We start from the raw sequence: 18,592 nt of genomic DNA, 5'->3' as shown, positions 1-18,592 counted from the left end.
AACCACTATGACTTGAATAATTTCCGTCACGAAGACAAATATTTTTCATTTTCAGTATGACTTGTAACTTGAAATATGTATTAACAAAACAATCTTATAATACGAATTTTATCCAAAAATACATGCACATTGTATAATATGACACCATTAATTCATATATTGTCCATGATAAAAAGCGAATCTGTCTATAAAGGTCACTTAATAGAGCAGAAATAACCTCATTAGGAAGGTGGTCTTTATATAAGAATTAAATAATCACGAATTGCTATATTGGAAACTAAAACACATGACCTGCAAATAGCGGTTCAGATACAATAAATTGTGTTACTTTGGAAACCAAACCAGATGACCACTACAGAAAGGTTTTGTGATATACAGTTTGAAAACATTACAATTGAAAAAAACTCCAATAGGGATAACTTGTTTCAAGATATAGCAATTTTGAGTTATTTTATTGAGATTATATACTCAATAATAACTACGTATGTATATTGTACACAATTTTATCGTTATCACTCTAAATTTTCCCCCTTTTCTGCGCCAAAATTACATAAAACAGTTGAAATTGCTTCTCGATTTCTTATAAAAAATATGTAACAAAATATCAAATAGAAAACTCCAGTCCTTGTACTTTTTCAAGGTCTCCATAAGAATCTATGGTTTGTATTTTATGCGTCCGTTGAAGTTCGACAGGCGTATTTAAATAGTATAGCGTCTAAAATATCCTCTATGGAATTTTTAATTTTGGAAAAATAATTCTCCAAATGTTGGACTACGTAAGGTTTTTTTTTTTTTTTTATATAATACTACACAGAAAGCATTTTCTGCATATTTGGTTTAATCATCTTATATTATATTATATGAACATACATCTCGCGTATCTTATGAATTCTAGCAATTCGTGTCATGCAGGTTATGCTTAAGAATTGTAATTGCTGGCCGATTCATCAAAGGCGAACTGAATTTTCAGATCCTTCCTTTCTACTCTACGTTCTATTCTACTTTCTTCTTTCTGATGTATCCCTTACACTGACTGATTTTTGGATTTTTCGTGAGCGCCATTGTGAGAAAGGCTTTAGGTTCTGTCCTCCGACCGAGACATTCCATAGTCAATAAAATTGGTAGATGCTTATCCTGCACCGCATTTTTTTGGTGTAGGACGACTGGTTAGCACTTTGTCAGTATAATGTCAAAGGCAATGGTGATTATATCCCGGGTGGGATGTCCTGCAAATTTTTTCGGCAGTATGTTTCGGTATGGTAGCACTATAAAGGTGGCATCAGTTCCGCGCTATCATAAGAAGACACTTATGAACCTAGATCATACACACTCACCACACATCTCTCACACAGCCCGTCGTTAATGACCGTTGTTATCGATGGAACCTTAAACAATATATATAAAAAAAACGTCTAGTAATTCTTACGCACGAACTACGTATATAATTCCGTATCAAATATTTTGGTAATTGATCATTAAGAAGCACAAATCAAATATTCTCAAAAAGATCAATCGCACATCTGTTTATAACTAATCAGAGCAGAGTTCCTTGTAGCCGTATAGGACATGTCTAGCTACGGAACCTATTGTAGTATTAAGGTGACGTATATCGTTAACGTTATGCTCTAACCTGTATTTTCTAACATACAGGTGAATAGCATAGTTATGGCTCCAGTTGAAATTCTCCTTGAATATCATATCTAAATGACTATAGTCCGGGTTTACAAAAGTCTTGTTCTCAACATGAATCAGATGAGGATACTTTTTTGAAAGTTGAAAGGGGACAATGGTAGAGTGATGGAACCAATGTTTATTGTTGTATGTCTTGTACTCCTTGTACCACAGATCCACGAACGAAGCATTTTTGGATGACATGATCAATCCGTTAGCTAGGTTTAGATCATACTCATGACTCAGCGTGAACGCATATTTCCTGAGTGGGTCCAGAGATCGAAGTAATATTTCGTCCGTATCCATGTAAATTCCCCCAAACTCTGTAAAATAACAATTGAAATTAGAAAATGTAAAAAAAAAACAAAAACAAAAAACATTTTCATTGATAGCGCTTTGATTGGTTTTGGTTAAGATTCAACCCTATCTTACACAAGCATAGAAAATATTTTGAAGACGAAATTGAATGTTGGATTTACATGTTATATGTGACAACTTTATAATACATTGAAAGTAACATTTTCAGTTTAAACCCAGGGTTGTCTTTAAAACCATATATCCTTTAAATTGAAAGAATTCAATGAAAAGATTTTTTTTTAAATAGCACTTGCTATCACAGCCGTTAAAACAAGAGGTCCATTGAGTCGGCATCGCTCACCTGGTATTTCGGTAAAGACAAAGTAATCTTAAATTAAATCGAAAATACTTTTCGGGGTCTGCTTCTCAGTACCATGTATTTCTGTCAACTGTTTCCTAAACTTAACTAAAGTTAGCGTTCTGGTTCTAACTAAAATGAAAGCAAACTATAATACTGACAGGTTAGCAAGGACCCCTTTGTGTAGCAAAAATTCCCTCACAATCGCCAAGAAACTATCTGCCCATTTTGCTAAGGTTAATTTTGCTATTTCATATTTTGACATCAAAGCGATTGCAAGTGAAAAACAAAATATACATTGATGCGCGTTGTGTTTCTTTCCATCTCCCAATACTGGTATAATACTCATTTGTAAAGTTTGATTTTGTTCAATCAAATCCGGGCTCATTGTCAAAGATCAAATTTGCCCTTAACTTGAGGACCCAAATGACCTTGAGCTTTGACCCAGTGACCTTGAGCTTTGATCGGTTGATTTATTGTTTAATTCTGACAAGCATCGCTTGTACTGTCATAACAAAAGAGCCATTGTAAAAACATAAAATGTAACATTTTCCTTGGACTAAGTGACCTTGGTTTAAGACCAGTTGGCTCAATATTTAATTTTGCCTGATAAACTCAAAACAAAATGTTCAGCAGTGAAAATATGTAAAATGTGACCCTGACCAAGAGCTTTGAACTTGACTTCAGGTAGGTTGACTTGCTGTATATTTACAACCAAAAGCCAAAGCAAAATTGATTCCCCTTCACCCAAGGAGGCTTCGGGCCAAATATGGACCAAATGCTTTCCTTCCTGCAGAAGAAGGATTAAAAGGATTTGCTATATTTCCTGTATTTGGGTCTCGACTCTCAAGCCCTTGGGACATATCCACCGTTTATACGAAATTAATTCTCCTTTACCTAAGAAAGCTTTCAGGCCAAATATTGAGCAATTCCTTTCATTCCTACAGTAGAAAAGATTTTAAAGATTTTTCTCTATATTTTCAGTCTTTAGCGCCGTCCTTGAGGTTCTTAGGGGCAAGACCCATGATTTATACAAAAATAATTTCCCAATTTCCGAAGGATGCTTCAGACCGAAGATGGACTAGATCATTTTATTGTTAAAGAAGAAAGCAGCATGTATGTACTTAAGGAGATAATTTACATAACTATTGATTTTGTCACATGTACACGAGACACAGGTGTTCCTTGGACCCCTATGTCGAAGAATGCAATCACTGGGAAACAAGAAAATAAACGAGTATCCCTAAAAATTGCGGTATAAAAGAAAGCAGAAAAACGGTGTCCTTATTCTAGTGTGAGAAAGGAAGAACTAGTACTTATGATGAAAGACAGCCCTATCTGAGATTTAAAACACCTAATGAAATCTCCCGGGGAAACACAAGTGCTCCCTCCGTATTAACACACTTACAAAATGACTATTAACCTTGTTATTAATTGAAAAATAGTTTTCCTTGGAGATTCATTATGTATATTTAATCCATAGAAATATATAATTTGTCAAATACATATAGTAGTAATAACGGCAAAACAGAAAGGTAAATTGTCGAAGATACTATGCCTAAATGAGATCGTTTGTAATTTACTTGTGTCTTGATAAATTGGCATATTGCCTCGAAAAGTCGGCAATTTCTTTATATATATATATATTTATATATATCAGCCTTAACGCCATTCTATAAATAGAAAACATTATTGATTAATCTGCGCAGGAAAATGGTTTGTAAACATCAAACTGCGTCTTCTCTAGCCAAGGGTCACACGTGAACACGAAATGAACCGTTGTCAAGGTCAGACTAGTATGATCAAATATGATGTCTGTATTTAATCATGACCAATGATGTATTCATTTACAAATCAATTATAACTGTGTTGAAAATTCTCAGGAAACAAAAAAAAATGTAACGTACCTCTGACCGCCTCCAACCTGGCTATATCTGCTTTGTGTTCCACAAAACGTATCGGAATCCCAAAGATGTGACTAGGAGGCGCTCTTCGTACTAGGACTATATTAGGTATAGCTCTGATAAGGTAGCCCCAATATGGACCAGATAACTGTTTATCACCATGGATAAGAATAACGCACGGTTTTTGTATGGTATGAGTACTCCAGATACTTAGAAACTGAAAAAATGAAAGTTTCTTTATACCGAAAAGGATATAATGCACAATATTGGGTACGGGTTTCCCGTCTAAGCATTGCTTATCGAGCTCGTCTCTGAAACATTCATCGGTAAAATTGAATATAGGCACTGAAGCATTAGCATAACGCACTTCCGTTGACACATGCGAATCGCATGTGATTCGTTTCTTGGAACGAAGGTCAGTTTTGAATATATTAATTGGATCTGGACATTTCACTGTACATTTGAAATCCCATCCATTTCCGGTTTTACCCGAACAAAACGGCAGCTTCTTCACGGCGTCTCCTGAAACAGATAAAATGATAATTACTGATATTTTTTTTTTTATAAAAGCTGTGGGTATTTCTTGCTAGGCTGGATAGATAGATAGATTGGATGTCATAGGTCGTGAGTTCGAAGCCCGGTAAGGGCACGGGCCATTAAGTTGTCTTCCTTCGTGAGTTATATATATCAATTAATTAACACAATGCATCATACGCACTATGTGTTGGTGACACAAAGTTAAAGATTTAAATTTCCTGTCTTAGTTGTACTGTGATGAATATATGTTTATGAAATATAAATGAAACCCCGTTTGCTGAGCATACATATATATTACCATTTATTTAAACATGGGTGGACAGATGGCACAGTACTAGTGGTAACACACTCGCGCGCTTCAATCAGGGCCAGCAAGCGTAAAGTTTACACTTAACTTATTTCATTTTTGTTTTTGTTTTAAATAACTGATTAAAATCAAATGAAATATATTATTTCAAACATAAGCAAGTGAAGCATTTGTTGATACAATGTTGCTCAAGAAATAGGAAAAATTCCCAAAGAATATATTTAAAACATATTTCTTTACAAATTCATACAATAAAATATATTTATTCTTTTGTATACAGTAATGCCTATAAAATAAGTTCTTGTTACTTGTTAGTGTCTTATAAAGACATTCACATAACATTCATATTAAGTTTATTAAAATATAATAAATTAATATATAAAATACAACAATAAAATGGTCATAGATATGTACTTAGATACTCTGGTAAATAATTGTAAAGAAAAGTATCTGAATTAATAAAAGACAAATAATTGACTATAAAATGTATGTTACCCACTATCATCTAAACCTATCAAACTTTTTTCTCTGTATACGTCAATGACATTGTCGATGAAGTAAATTCTCTAAACTGTGGAATGAGTATAAACGGACAAAGTCTAGCAATACTATTACATGCAGAAGACATTGCAATAATTGCTGAAGATGAAAAGAGTCTGCACAAAATGTTAGAGGTGGCTAACTCCTGGTGCCGTAAATGGTGGATGTCTATTAATACAAAAAAAGCCAACAAGTTTTACACTTCAGGGAATATAATGCACCTATATCTAACTACATAAAGTGTCAACATCTTGACTATGAAACCATATCATTATCTAGGATTAACTTTTAATGAATTTATTGACCCCAAATTTAAAGTATAAAATGTTACTAAACCAGCGAGCAGGGTGTTATCTTCTGAATATATACTTAGATCCTGTCAAGTGGAGTTTTTTCGTTTGATGTTTTCGAAAAATTATATACCGTACTCTCGTGGAACCTGTACTCTACTACTGGGATATGGGGAATATCGAAATGGACACATGTACAAAGTATACTGCATGTCGATTATTTTTTGGATCATTGAAAAACTCTAGTCGAGTCGATATGAGATTCACGTTTAAACATCAGAAACAATTTGAAGTCCCACATCTTCGTCTATGAATACATGACGACGGTAAAACCCGCTTAACTAAACATTAATGTATTGATAACGCTTCTGAACGTGCGAACTCATGGAGAAGGAAATGTGATATTATATGGAAACTGCATGAACGCGACCAGATAGACTGGAGAGGCGATCCTTTTAATGTCAATAACCGGGAAAATGGAAATAAGTTATCTACCTACCGCCTATATAAAAATGAAATTCGTACAGGTTAATATTGATTATATTTATTTTTCTATGTATAATTGATGTTTGTACTTGCTATCAGTATGACATATATCACTTTTTTATTTATTCTAATCTTTATCTCTGTCATTGTTGGCTAAATGGAAATTAAAATTCTTTTTAAACTGAAAATTTTGCTCAATGTTTCAATAACATGTCGGCATAGTCCCTGAACACCCTGATTTAAGAGTTTTAGATTTAATGTTTACTCAGACACACGTACCCTAAAATATCGAATATAAAGTCGAGGCTCGTACTAGTGTTGAAGTCATTTATCCCCTAAGACGAGCAAGGATTATTTACGTGACAGTCTTACTTTAAATACCTTTCATCGGTGAAAAAAAATCATTGATGAATAACACTCGCCCGGTACTTACTGCCACGATAAATTTAAAAGTTTTATCTATATTTTGTATTTATTCAATTTGACTGTTAAGGTAAATAACCTGGTCATCATGTGTAGACCAGATACCGTATTAATACTGACAAACATCCCTGTGTACAAGATATGATATATGATGTACTGTAGTCGAACCAGCTACGTTTATTTTAACACTTGGTCATAGATATGCGAGTTTGTGTCCCTTTCCCTCCTCTGCCTAAATAAGGAACGCCATTGGATCAACCAACTCCAAACGGCCTCCCAATCGTCATTGAAAAAAGAAATTCGCCACATGTTACATAGTTGAAGGACTCGCACACTTAACAATTTTATAGTTTCAAATGATACCTGTGGAAATCAAGCCTTTTCCCACATGTGGTGCAACGCCATCCTATTTTTAGTAGGAGTGTATATACCATCTGTAACCACTGCGAATTGATTATCGACCTAGGGGGGTCATGAACACAAACATACCGACATTATTCGTTGTCCATCTACTCAAGTTGTGGAAATGTTCAATGTTCTATGTCTACATGTATTTTTTGATCGTTTGAAATTTACTTGTCTTGATAAAGCTGCAGATTGTCTCGAAAATTCGACAATTTAATGGTCTGTACTGTCAATATAACTACATGACCTTTTTTCTCTAATAATACCCATCCAGTGAACATCTGTTTGTTAGGATCAAGTACCTATAGTGGGTCGTACCGCTGATCTGATCTGGTAAATCACAGTGATATATGACTAGAATTCATAATGAATACAGTGAAGAAACCTAATCTAACGTCAGATTTCACGAAAGCAGAAGGGTTCATTGTTATTTTTTTCAACTACAATAAATAAAACTCGAATACAACGAACTCGGTTTGGACGAATTTTCACGTATTACAAAAGAAAAACCAATGATATTAGTAGTGTAACCACTTGACCAACGAATTTTACATGACGAATTTTTGTTCATAACAAATTCAATATTTTGTCCCTTCAACACACTTTTCAGTAGTTACTCACATAACAAATCGCTAATCAACTGTAAACTTACCTGGACAAATTTTGTTTATACAGCATGCATGACCAAGCGGCCGCCTTATTAATTCTGTAATTGGACCTTTTGGAAGGCTTACATTATAGGTGGCTACGTGTATGGGAGATATACTGTAGGCTTACATTATAGGTGGGTACGTGTATGGGAGATATACTGTAAGCTTACATTATAGGTGGGTACGTGTATGGGATATATACTGTAGGTATGGGAGATATACTGTAGGCTTACATTATAGGTGGCTACGTGTATGGGAGATTTACTGTAAGCTTACATTATAGGTGGGTACGTGTATGGGAGATATACTGTAGGCTTACATTATAGTTGGCTACGTGTATGGGAGATATACTGTAAGCTTACATTATCTACGTGTATGGGAGATATACTGTAGGCTTACATTATCTACGTGTATGGGAGATATACTGTAGGCTTACATTATAGGTGGCTACGTGTATGGGAGATATACTGTCAGCTTACATTATCTACGTGTATGGGAGATATACTGTAAGCTTACATTATCTACGTGTATGGGAGATATACTGTAGGCTTACATTATAGGTGGCTACGTGTATGGGAGATATACTGTAGGCTTACATTATCTACGTGTATGGGAGATATACTGTAGGCTTACATTATCTACGTGTATGGGAGATATACTGTAGGCTTACATTATAGGTGGCTACGTGTATGGGAGATATACTGTAGGCTTACATTATAGGTGGCTACGTGTATGGGAGATATACTGTAGGCTTACATTATAGGTGGCTACGTGTATGGGAGATATACTGTAGGCTTACATTATAGGTGGGTACGTGTATGGGAGATATACTGTAGGTATGGGAGATATACTGTAAGCTTACATTATAGGTGGGTACGTGTATGGGAGATATACTGTAGGCTTACATTATAGTTGGCTACGTGTATGGGAGATTTACTGTAAGCTTACATTATAGGTGGCTACGTGTATGGGAGATATACTGTAGGCTTACATTATAGGTGGCTACGTGTATGGGAGATATACTGTAGGCTTACATTATAGGTGGGTACGTGTATGGGATATATACTGTAGGTATGGGAGATATACTGTAAGCTTACATTATAGGTGGGTACGTGTATGGGAGATATACTGTAGGCTTACATTATCTACGTGTATGGGAGATATACTGTAGGCTTACATTATAGGTGGCTACGTGTATGGGAGATATACTGTAGGCTTACATTACAGGTGGCTACTTGTATGGGAGATATACTGTAGGCTTACATTACAGGTGGCTACGTGTATGGGAGATATACTGTAGGCTTACATTATAGGTGGGTACGTGTATGGGAGATATACTGTAGGCTTACATTATAGTTGGCTACGTGTATGGGAGATTTACTGTAAGCTTACATTATAGGTGGCTACGTGTATGGGAGATATACTGTAGACTTACATTATAGGTGGCTACGTGTATGGGAGATATACTGTAGGCTTACATTATCTACGTGTATGGGAGATATACTGTAGGCTTACATTTTAGGTGGCTACGTGTATGGGAGATATACTGTAGGCTTACATTATAGTTGGCTACGTGTATGGGAGATATACTGTCAGCTTACATTATCTACGTGTATGGGAGATATACTGTAGACTTACATTACAGGTGGCTACGTGTATGGGAGATATACTGTAGGCTTACATTATAGGTGGCTACGTGTATGGGAGATATACTGTAGGCTTACATTACAGGTGGCTACGTGTATGGGAGATATACTGTAGACTTACATTACAGGTGGCTACGTGTATGGGAGATATACTGTAGGCTTACAGTATAGGTGGGTACGTGTATGGGTGATAGAAATTATTTTCAAACTTTTATGTATTAGTTAATTTAATCATTCACTATTCGAAGCCCTATTGACGTCAGAGTTAAATTTCCGAAATGGCAGATAATGGGCATGAAATCAATATTGTTACAAGAATGAACCCAATATAGTGTTCTTTAGTGTGTACAGAGGTCATATGTAAAACTTTTTTGATTTACTTCACCTGTGAGTATTAAAAATAATTATACAAATGCAAAAATGCTCAGATGATTTTTTGTGCCATGGTGTCCCAAAAGTTCCATTATAATTCTAAAATTGAATTCGTATGTAAATACATAGACATGCCAGTAGATAGCGGTATGTATACTTATTGCCTACATCTAGGGCCTACTTATGTGAACAATAAAACAATAAGAAAATGGTTCATCACAAATTATGTATTGACTTATTTATAGCTCACGCGCCAGAAGGGCAAGAGAGCTTATGCCGCGGCGCGGTGTCCCATCTGGTGTCAACTTTTCCATTCAAACAACTTCTTAACTTCAATAACCAAACAGTGCAGAGACCTAATATGGGGCCTGTAAGATGCTGGGATGAAGAGCTACCATGGTCACAAGGATAAAATAGGTTAAAATCTTTAAACAACCTCTTCTCAATAACCATGAGGCCCATAAACTTGATATTGGATCTGTTATATGTGTGAAATCCGGATTAGTGAGAGACTACCAAGTTTGTTCGAATGAATGACCTTTACTTACATTCAATGTCACAGGGGGCAAATAGGCTGAAATCTTTAAACAACTTCTTTTCAATAACCAAAAGGTCAAGAGACATGATATGTGGCTTTTGGCAAACTTGGGTGAAGGCTAAGAAGTTTGTTCAAATGAATGACATTGGCCATGATTTAAGTTTGAAAAAAATGATAAATTGAACAAAATATTTTTAAAACTTGACACCTAAATTCTCAAATAACAGCAAGGTCCCGAGATCTTAAATCTGGTCTTTGATACACTTGCTCTTAATTATCTATATGTATGAAAAAGGATCACTGGATAGCAGATAAGCGATTCGGCCTCATTTGTCTCATGTTATGTGTTATGTCATTCTCCCTTAAAAATATATCGATTTCGTGTCCATTATCGGCCATTTCGGATCGCGAATGATTGAAAAATTATTTTAAGATATTTTTTAGTAAAATAAATCAAAAGTATTTTACAAACGACCTCTATACACACTAAATAATACTATAATGGGTCCATTCACTTGTAAAAAATATCGATTTCGGGTACATTATCGGCTATTTCAGTAATTAAACTCGCGAATGATTAAAAAAAATAAGATACTTGTCGGTCAAATAAACCTCTTATATTTTACATATGGTACTTTTGGGCATGTATTTGGGTCCATTTTCTGAAAATGATGCCAATTTAAGCCCCATTTTTCCGTTTTGGTAAATACCCCAACCCATTTTTTTTAATTTCATTTAATCATCATGGTAGACAGTTCAGAATACAGAGAATTGAGTTTCATAAACAATATTTTCCAAAAAAAACAAAAAAACGAAAAAGATAAATAAATGAATAAATATGATGTTTTACATGAATCTCCCATCATCAATGGTGAAATAAAATTGATAATTATGCCTTGCTAACCTCTTCTGTATCATTCCAATTTTGATTAACATGTATGTAAAAATATATGGAATGCTTCACAATTCTGTGTGATGATATGATACTTGTAACTGCTAGACGTGTTACAGTTATGGAGTCTTACAACACATATTGGACAGTGACAATAAATACGGCCTGTGTTGTCCTATCATGTAATCTATGTGTTTCGGTTTAAAGTTTGAAGTTTGAAACAAGAGGCCCATGGGGCCTGTATCGCTCACCTGGTTGGATTTGACCAAATGTCAAAATAATGTTCATGTTCAATTTATTCATACACATACTCTCTAAGGGACTGAAAGACCCTATGGATTATATTTACAACCTAACTGTGTTTGAAGAAACTAAGTTCCTTAGGGTGGGAAAAGACCCTTGGGCCTCTTAGACTCCGCCCCTCAGGCCCCTGGGTGTTCAGAGTAAACTTTATACAAACTCTGTTCCCCTCCCCCCAAGGATGTTCCTGACCAAATATGGTTCTAATTCATTCATAACTTTATGACTTGTAGCAATTTAAAGACTAATCTCTATTCCCCTATTTGGCCCGGCCCCTCAGGCCCCTGGGGGTTCAGAGTAAAAATTTATACAAACTCTGTTCCCCCTTCTCCCAAGGATGTTCCTGTTCAAATTCATCCATAACTTTATGACTAGTAGCGATTTAAATGATTAACCCTATTTCCTCTATTTGGCCCCGCCCCTCAGACCCCTGGGGTTTCAGAGTAAAAATTTATACAAACTCTGTTCCCCTTCTCCCAATGATGTTCCTGATCAAATTTGGTTCAAATTCATTCATAACTTTATGACTAGTAGCGATTTAAAGGATTAACCCTATTTCCCCTATTTGGCCCCGCCCCTCAGGCCCCTGAGGGTTCAGAGTAAAAATTCATACAAACTCGGTTCCCCTTCCCCCAAGGATGTTCCTGACCAAATCTAATTAAAATCCATGAAAATTTTTATGACCAGTAGCGATTTAAAGACTAATCTCCATTTCCCATATTTGGCTCCGCCCCTCAGGCCCCTGGGGGTTCAGAGTAAAAATGTATACAAGCTCTGTTCCCCTTCTCCCAAGGATGTTTCTGACCAAATTTGGTTCTAATTCATTCATAACTTTATGACTAGCAGTGATTTAAAAGATTAACCCTATTTCCCCTATTTGGCCCGGCCCCTCAGGCCCCTGGGAGTTCAGAGTAAAAATTAATACAAACTCTGTTCACCTTCCCCCAAGGATGTTCCTGACCAAATCTAGTTAAAATCCATTAAAAAATTTATGACTAGTAGCGATTTAAAGACTAATATCTATTTCCCCTATTTGGCTCCGCCCCTTAGGCCCCTGGGGGTTCAGAGTAAAAATGTATACAAACTCTGTTCCTCTTCTCCCAAGAATGTTACTGACCAAATTTGGTTCAAATTCATTTATAACTTTATGACTAGTAGCGATTTATAGGATTAACCCTATTTCCCCTATTGGGCCCCACTCCTAAGGCCCCTGGGGGCCAGACCAACCGTTTATACAAAATTGGTTTCCCTTCACCCAAGGATGTTTCAGACCAAATATGGATCAAATCCCTTTATTCCTACGGAAGAAGAAGGATTTCAAAGAATTTGCTATATTTCCCCTATTGGGCCCCACCCCTAAGGCCCCTGGGAGGCCGACCCACCGTTTATACAAAATTGGTTCCCCTTCACCCAAGGATGCTTCAGACCAAACATGGATCAAATCCCTTTATTCCTGCAGAAGAAGAAGGATTTTAAAGAATATGCAATATTCCCCTATTGGGCCCCACCCCCCAGGCCCCTGGGGGCCAGACCCACCGTTTATACAAAATTGGTTCCCCTTCACCCAAGGATGTTCCAGACCAAATATGGATCAAATCCCTTTATTCCTACAGAAGAAGAAGGATTTTAAAGAATTTGCTATATTTCCCCTATTGGGCCCCGCTCCTAAGACCCCTGGGGGGCCAGACCCACCGTTTATACAAAATTGGTTCCCCTTCACCCAAGGATGTTTCAGACCAAATATGGATCAAATCCCTTTATTCCTACAGAAGAAGGATTTCAAAGAATTTGCTATATTTCCCCTATTGGGCCCCGCCCCTCAGGCCTCTAGGAGGCCAGACCCACCGTTTATACAAAATTGGTTCCCCTTCACCCAAGGATGCTTCAGACCAAACATGGATCAAATCCCTTTATTCCTGCAGAAGAAGAAGGATTTTAAAGAATTAGCTATATTCCCCTATTGGGCCCCACCCCCCAGGCCCCTGGGGGGCCAGACCCACCGTTTATACAAAATTGGTTCCCCTTCACCCAAGGATGCTTCAAACCAAATATGAATCAAATCCCTTCATTTCTACAGAAGAAGAAGGATTTTAAAGAATTTGCTATATTTCTCCTATCGGGCCCCGCCCCTAAGGCCCCTGGGGGGCCAGACCCACTGTTTATACAAAATTGGTTCCCCTTCACCCAAGGAGGCTTCAGACCAAATATGAATCAAATCCCTTCATTTCTACAGAAGAAGAAGGATTTTGAAGAATTTGCTATATTTCCCCTATTAGGCCCCGCCCCTAAGACCCCTGGGGGGCCAGACCCACCGTTTATACAAAATTGGTTCCCCTTCACCCAAGGAGGCTTCAGACCAAATATGAATCAAATCCCTTCATTTCTACAGAAGAAGAAGGATTTTAAAGAATTTGCTATATTTCCCCTATTGGGCCCCGCCAATAAGGCCCCTGGGGGGCCAGACCCACCGTTTATACAAAATTGGTTCCCCTTCACCCAAGGATGCTTCAGACCAAATATGAATCAAATCCCTTCATTTCTACAGAAGAAGAAGGATTTTAAAGAATTTGCTATATTTCCCCTATTGGGCCCCGCCCCTAAGGCCCCTGGGGGGCCAGACCCACCGTTTATACAAAATTGGTTCCCCTTCACCCAAGGAGGCTTCAGACCAAATATGAATCAAATCCCTTCATTTCTACAGAAGAAGGATTTTAAAGAATTTGCTATATTTCCCCTATTGGGCCCCGCCAATAAGGCCCCTGGGGGGCCAGACCGACCGTTTATACAAAATTGGTTCCCCTTCACCCAAGGATGCTTCAGACCAAATATGAATCAAATCCCTTCATTTCTACAGAAGAAGAAGGATTTTAAAGAATTTGCTATATTTCCCCTATTGGGCCCCGCCCCTAAGGCCCCTGGGGGGCCAGACCCACCGTTTATACAAAATTGGTTCCCCTTCACCCAAGGATGCTTCAGACCAAATTTGGTCAAAATCCAGTAGTTTAGGACTAGTAGCGATTTAAAGGAAAAGTTGACGGACGGACGACGGACGACGGACGGACGACGGACGCTGCGCCATGCCATAAGCTCACCGGCCCTTCGGGCCAGGTGAGCTAATAATATACATGCTTGTGTAGTTATTACAGTTTCAATAGGGTACATTCCTAATTCAGGCCTTTATTAGCTGCTCTAGTTTTGGCTTTCAATACAAAATATATGTACATGTCAATGTACCAATTTTCAGCCATATAAGTTGAAATTGGCCTATCTAACGATGGGTCTATAGCCTAAATATAGTGCATATTGGCAATTTGGCATAATAAGGTAACAGAGTCTCGACTGTATTATAACTGATGAGATCTTCCGGGAAAAAGGAACTGACATGTTATTTGTATCCATCCAAGATGGATTACTTTACTTCCAATTTCAATTTGGGACCTTACAGAAACATGTTAGCAATCGTGTCAAAACGGCAGTGACATTTCACATTATTTGCAATAAATCCCTAAAACTATTTCTGCCAATTTATCAACTTTAAATCAAAAGGATTACTGTTTTGCATTAAACAATAATGTTCGTTTACAGTACGTGCAGTACTTTGATATATTTTTTGGAAAGAATATGAGTACTTTCTGCCGATTCGAACTGATCGGATGTTTACCGTATTTGGACCAATAAAATAAACACGTATAACGAAATTTTCAGGTCCCTTGAAGTTCATTATAAACGAGTTTTTCTGTATATACTACTCTTGTATGTTATTGTATTTCTAGTACTGTTTATATATCATGTGATTTAGTTTGAGTTCTTTGTGTCTTGATGAAGAGGCAGATTGCCTCGAAAATTTGACATTGTCCACACAGTTCGAATTACTTTCTTGTCTCATATCAACATTTCAAATTATTCCTGTCCTGCAGACATACGTTTGCAAGGATGCATACATATGATACTAACAAGCTTTGACACCTAGTCGACCGGACAGGAATTCCCGCAGCTTAAACCACTGCGCCGCATCCATGTCTTAAAAAAGAACGTTTCAATAGCGAAGTGGTCGTCACCTCAAATCCCTGACTTGGACATACTGACAAATAGTCTATTAGATGATATAAATACCTTGATTTAAATATATATATATATATGGATGCGAAATGTACACATATATTTTCAACAGTGAAGATGTTGACTTTTTAAATGTGCCCTTTTATTATCAGGCTAAAATGACATATTTTTTTCCAAATAATTGAAACTAGAAGCTATTTAAAATAGGTAATTATTATTTTGTTTATACTGGGATAAACATACAGAACATGTACAGGACGTACATGTAAATACAGATAACCCTTGTTCTCAATTGTTTCTACCCCTATTTCTAAAAAAAACATATATTGGCTGTTAAACTGAGTGCGAAGTCTTACTGTGGGTATTATTGAGTACGGATAATTGACCGATAGTGTCACGGCATTGAATTATTCACCTCCCAGTCTAGATTTTTACATTTCTTTTGAACCTTTTTAGTTTCCTTATGGTTGTTAATACTGACTACCCTTATAGCATTACTGACGAATCAAATGAGGATGAAAAAGATATTTGCTGCAGTTTAATTCAATTTTTGCTAAAACTCTTGATTTCTGTTGTGATCTTGTGTGTATTCTGTACAACAATTTGGAATAATCACTTACCTTTTGGTGTTGACTTAGAAGTCCGATCTTGCTGGAGAGACCTGAGGATTTTTGATCCGTCATTGGAGCTTCGTGAAGTTAAAGTCAGCCAGAAAAAGTATGTTACACATACTAATGTCACACCCAATTCTGGTCGACATAGGGAACGTTTAGACATCGTGAAAGGTAGCATCTTTCCTTGTACTGGAATGAAAAGGTTGGGTTTTCTTTAATTCTCTGGTTCCTAATGCCATTTGCTCAATCCCCATTCTAAGGCAACATCCCAAATTCACACAGGTGCATTGACACTCAGTCAATATAACATGCATATCCTATTTTCCTATTTCACATTTTAGAGAATTCACTATATACTATCCAAACAATCATATTCATAATGTTAAGGCACTTTACCCGTTTTACTACAAGAAACAATTGTTTTAAACCATACAGCAAAACATATTGGTTCATCTTTTATTTTCCCAATTGTCGTTTGTAAGCAGTGTTCTGATTGGTTAAAATCAGAAAAAAGGTGATATTTTCCTCTTGTGAATTAATATTTTTTGATATTTCATTTGTAAAAATGAAATAAAAACGTCTACATTGAAATTCGGCTAACTCGAAGACTCAAATAACTCGAAGTTTTCTTCACGATCCCGACGACTTAAAATGAACGAGGTTTGAATTACATCATCCCTTAACACATACATAATCCCTAAACATATACATCATTTAAAAGCATATACATCATCTCTTAACATATAGATTATCTCTAAACATATATTTCACGAGTATGACAGAATATCGCTTTCAATTTTCTTTTTAATGCATGTTTATGCTCAAAAACAAAATCAAAAACATTGAAAAATTGATAGTGTCAAAAAGTGCGGGAATCAGTAACATAAATTTATGACGTCATCTCTTTGTGACGTTACTCCGCGTCAACTAGACGGCGCCATTTTGAAAGGACTGATCAACGCAATTAAAGCGTTTTCTGTTGTTATTGGAGAATCTGTGCATGAATAGCTAACGTCAAGTGAATATTTTGTCAAAAAAAGGTCTGAATATTTCAGAAATACAGCAAAATAACTAATTTATCTATCTTAGCTTTGATTGGAAAAATCGGCAAGTTTCAATGAGTTGAATACAAAGGTTCGGTCTGTGTGGTCAATACGGAAAACTGCTCATCATTGCAGTGAATATATAAGTTTTACAAGTTAATTAAATTTCTATTTTTCACCGGCAAAATGTAATCAAATCATATACATCATCTCTAAACATATACATCATCTCTGAACATTTGATTTAAACATATTTTTATTGTTAGAGAGAGAGAGAGAGAGAGAGAGAGAGAGAGAGAGAGAGGACCTAAAATCGATTACTGGATTTAATAAAAAATTTGAACATATTGAAAAATATAGCCATTTTGTTCATCAGATAATTTAGGAGAACCCAGAGAATAACATTAAGAGTCACATTACAGTAGCGGGAGAGATTATCAAATAAAGTTTCACGCTCTCTTCTGTACAACATACAATCAAAAAAATAATGATACACGTTTTCACACTCATTCCCACATGCACAGGTTGGATCATTAATTATATTTACTCTATACAAATCATAGTTTAAGCTACTACAAACATGTCTTAACCTTGTGTGTAAAACATTTAATTTTCTATTTCCAGTTAGATAATAAATAGGTAATATATCACGATTGTTTTCTATTTTGGATTTAAAACTACTAATGGATGGCTGTTCTCTGACATCAATAGGTAAATTATTCCATAACCTAACAGAAGATGGGATAAGGGATTCATAAGAAGTAGACAATCGAAAATTTGGAACGGTATAGTTTTCTTTATTTCTAGCATTATACGAATTACGTTCACCTACTCTTGGAGGTAGAAGATTGCTGAAATAGGAAGGAGTTAAATCATTGTGGAGTTTATACATCATTGAAAGTTTACGGAACTTTCTTCTTTCAGATAAAAGTTGGAGCTGGGATTCTTTATATAGAGATTGTATGCTAGAGAAAGATGACATGCCGGTAATGATTCTTGCTGCCTCAAGTTGGCTGCCTCAAGTTGAACTTGTTCTAGTTTATTTACATCTTCCAGAGAACAACCATCCCATACCTCACAAGCATATTCCAATACAGGCAACACAAATACTCTATAAATTCGTAATAAAGTTTTTCTACTCAACAAAAATTTGAATTTCCTTAACACCGATACCTTTTTCAAACATGTTTTTATTATTTCTGCTATGTGCAGGGACCACTTTGCATCCGAACTGAAAGTCACACCTAAATGTCTATGGTT

The 18,592-nt window shown here is 36.2% G+C and overlaps 1 protein-coding gene across 1 annotated transcript in view; it reads right to left on the bottom strand.

The window, feature by feature from the left end:
• Nucleotides 1-756: 756 nt before the first annotated feature.
• The window catches only part of LOC117336136, a 55,608-nt gene continuing 37,772 nt past the window's right edge, over nt 757-18,592 (bottom strand). Inside the window, exons 2-4 of the mRNA XM_033896521.1 lie at nt 16,296-16,478; nt 4,234-4,752; nt 757-1,994 (exon numbers count right to left, since the gene is read on the bottom strand). Coding sequence (XP_033752412.1) covers nt 1,531-1,994; nt 4,234-4,752; nt 16,296-16,467 — 1,155 coding nt within the window. The 5' untranslated portion in view covers nt 16,468-16,478 and the 3' untranslated portion in view covers nt 757-1,530. The remainder of the gene's footprint in view (nt 1,995-4,233; nt 4,753-16,295; nt 16,479-18,592) is intronic.

This window comes from Pecten maximus, chromosome 10, assembly GCF_902652985.1.
Source record: "Pecten maximus chromosome 10, xPecMax1.1, whole genome shotgun sequence".
Lineage (NCBI taxonomy): Eukaryota > Metazoa > Mollusca > Bivalvia > Pectinida > Pectinidae > Pecten > Pecten maximus.
The sequence above is the reverse complement of the archived record's forward strand: the minus strand, read 5'-3'. Positions and strand labels throughout refer to the sequence as shown.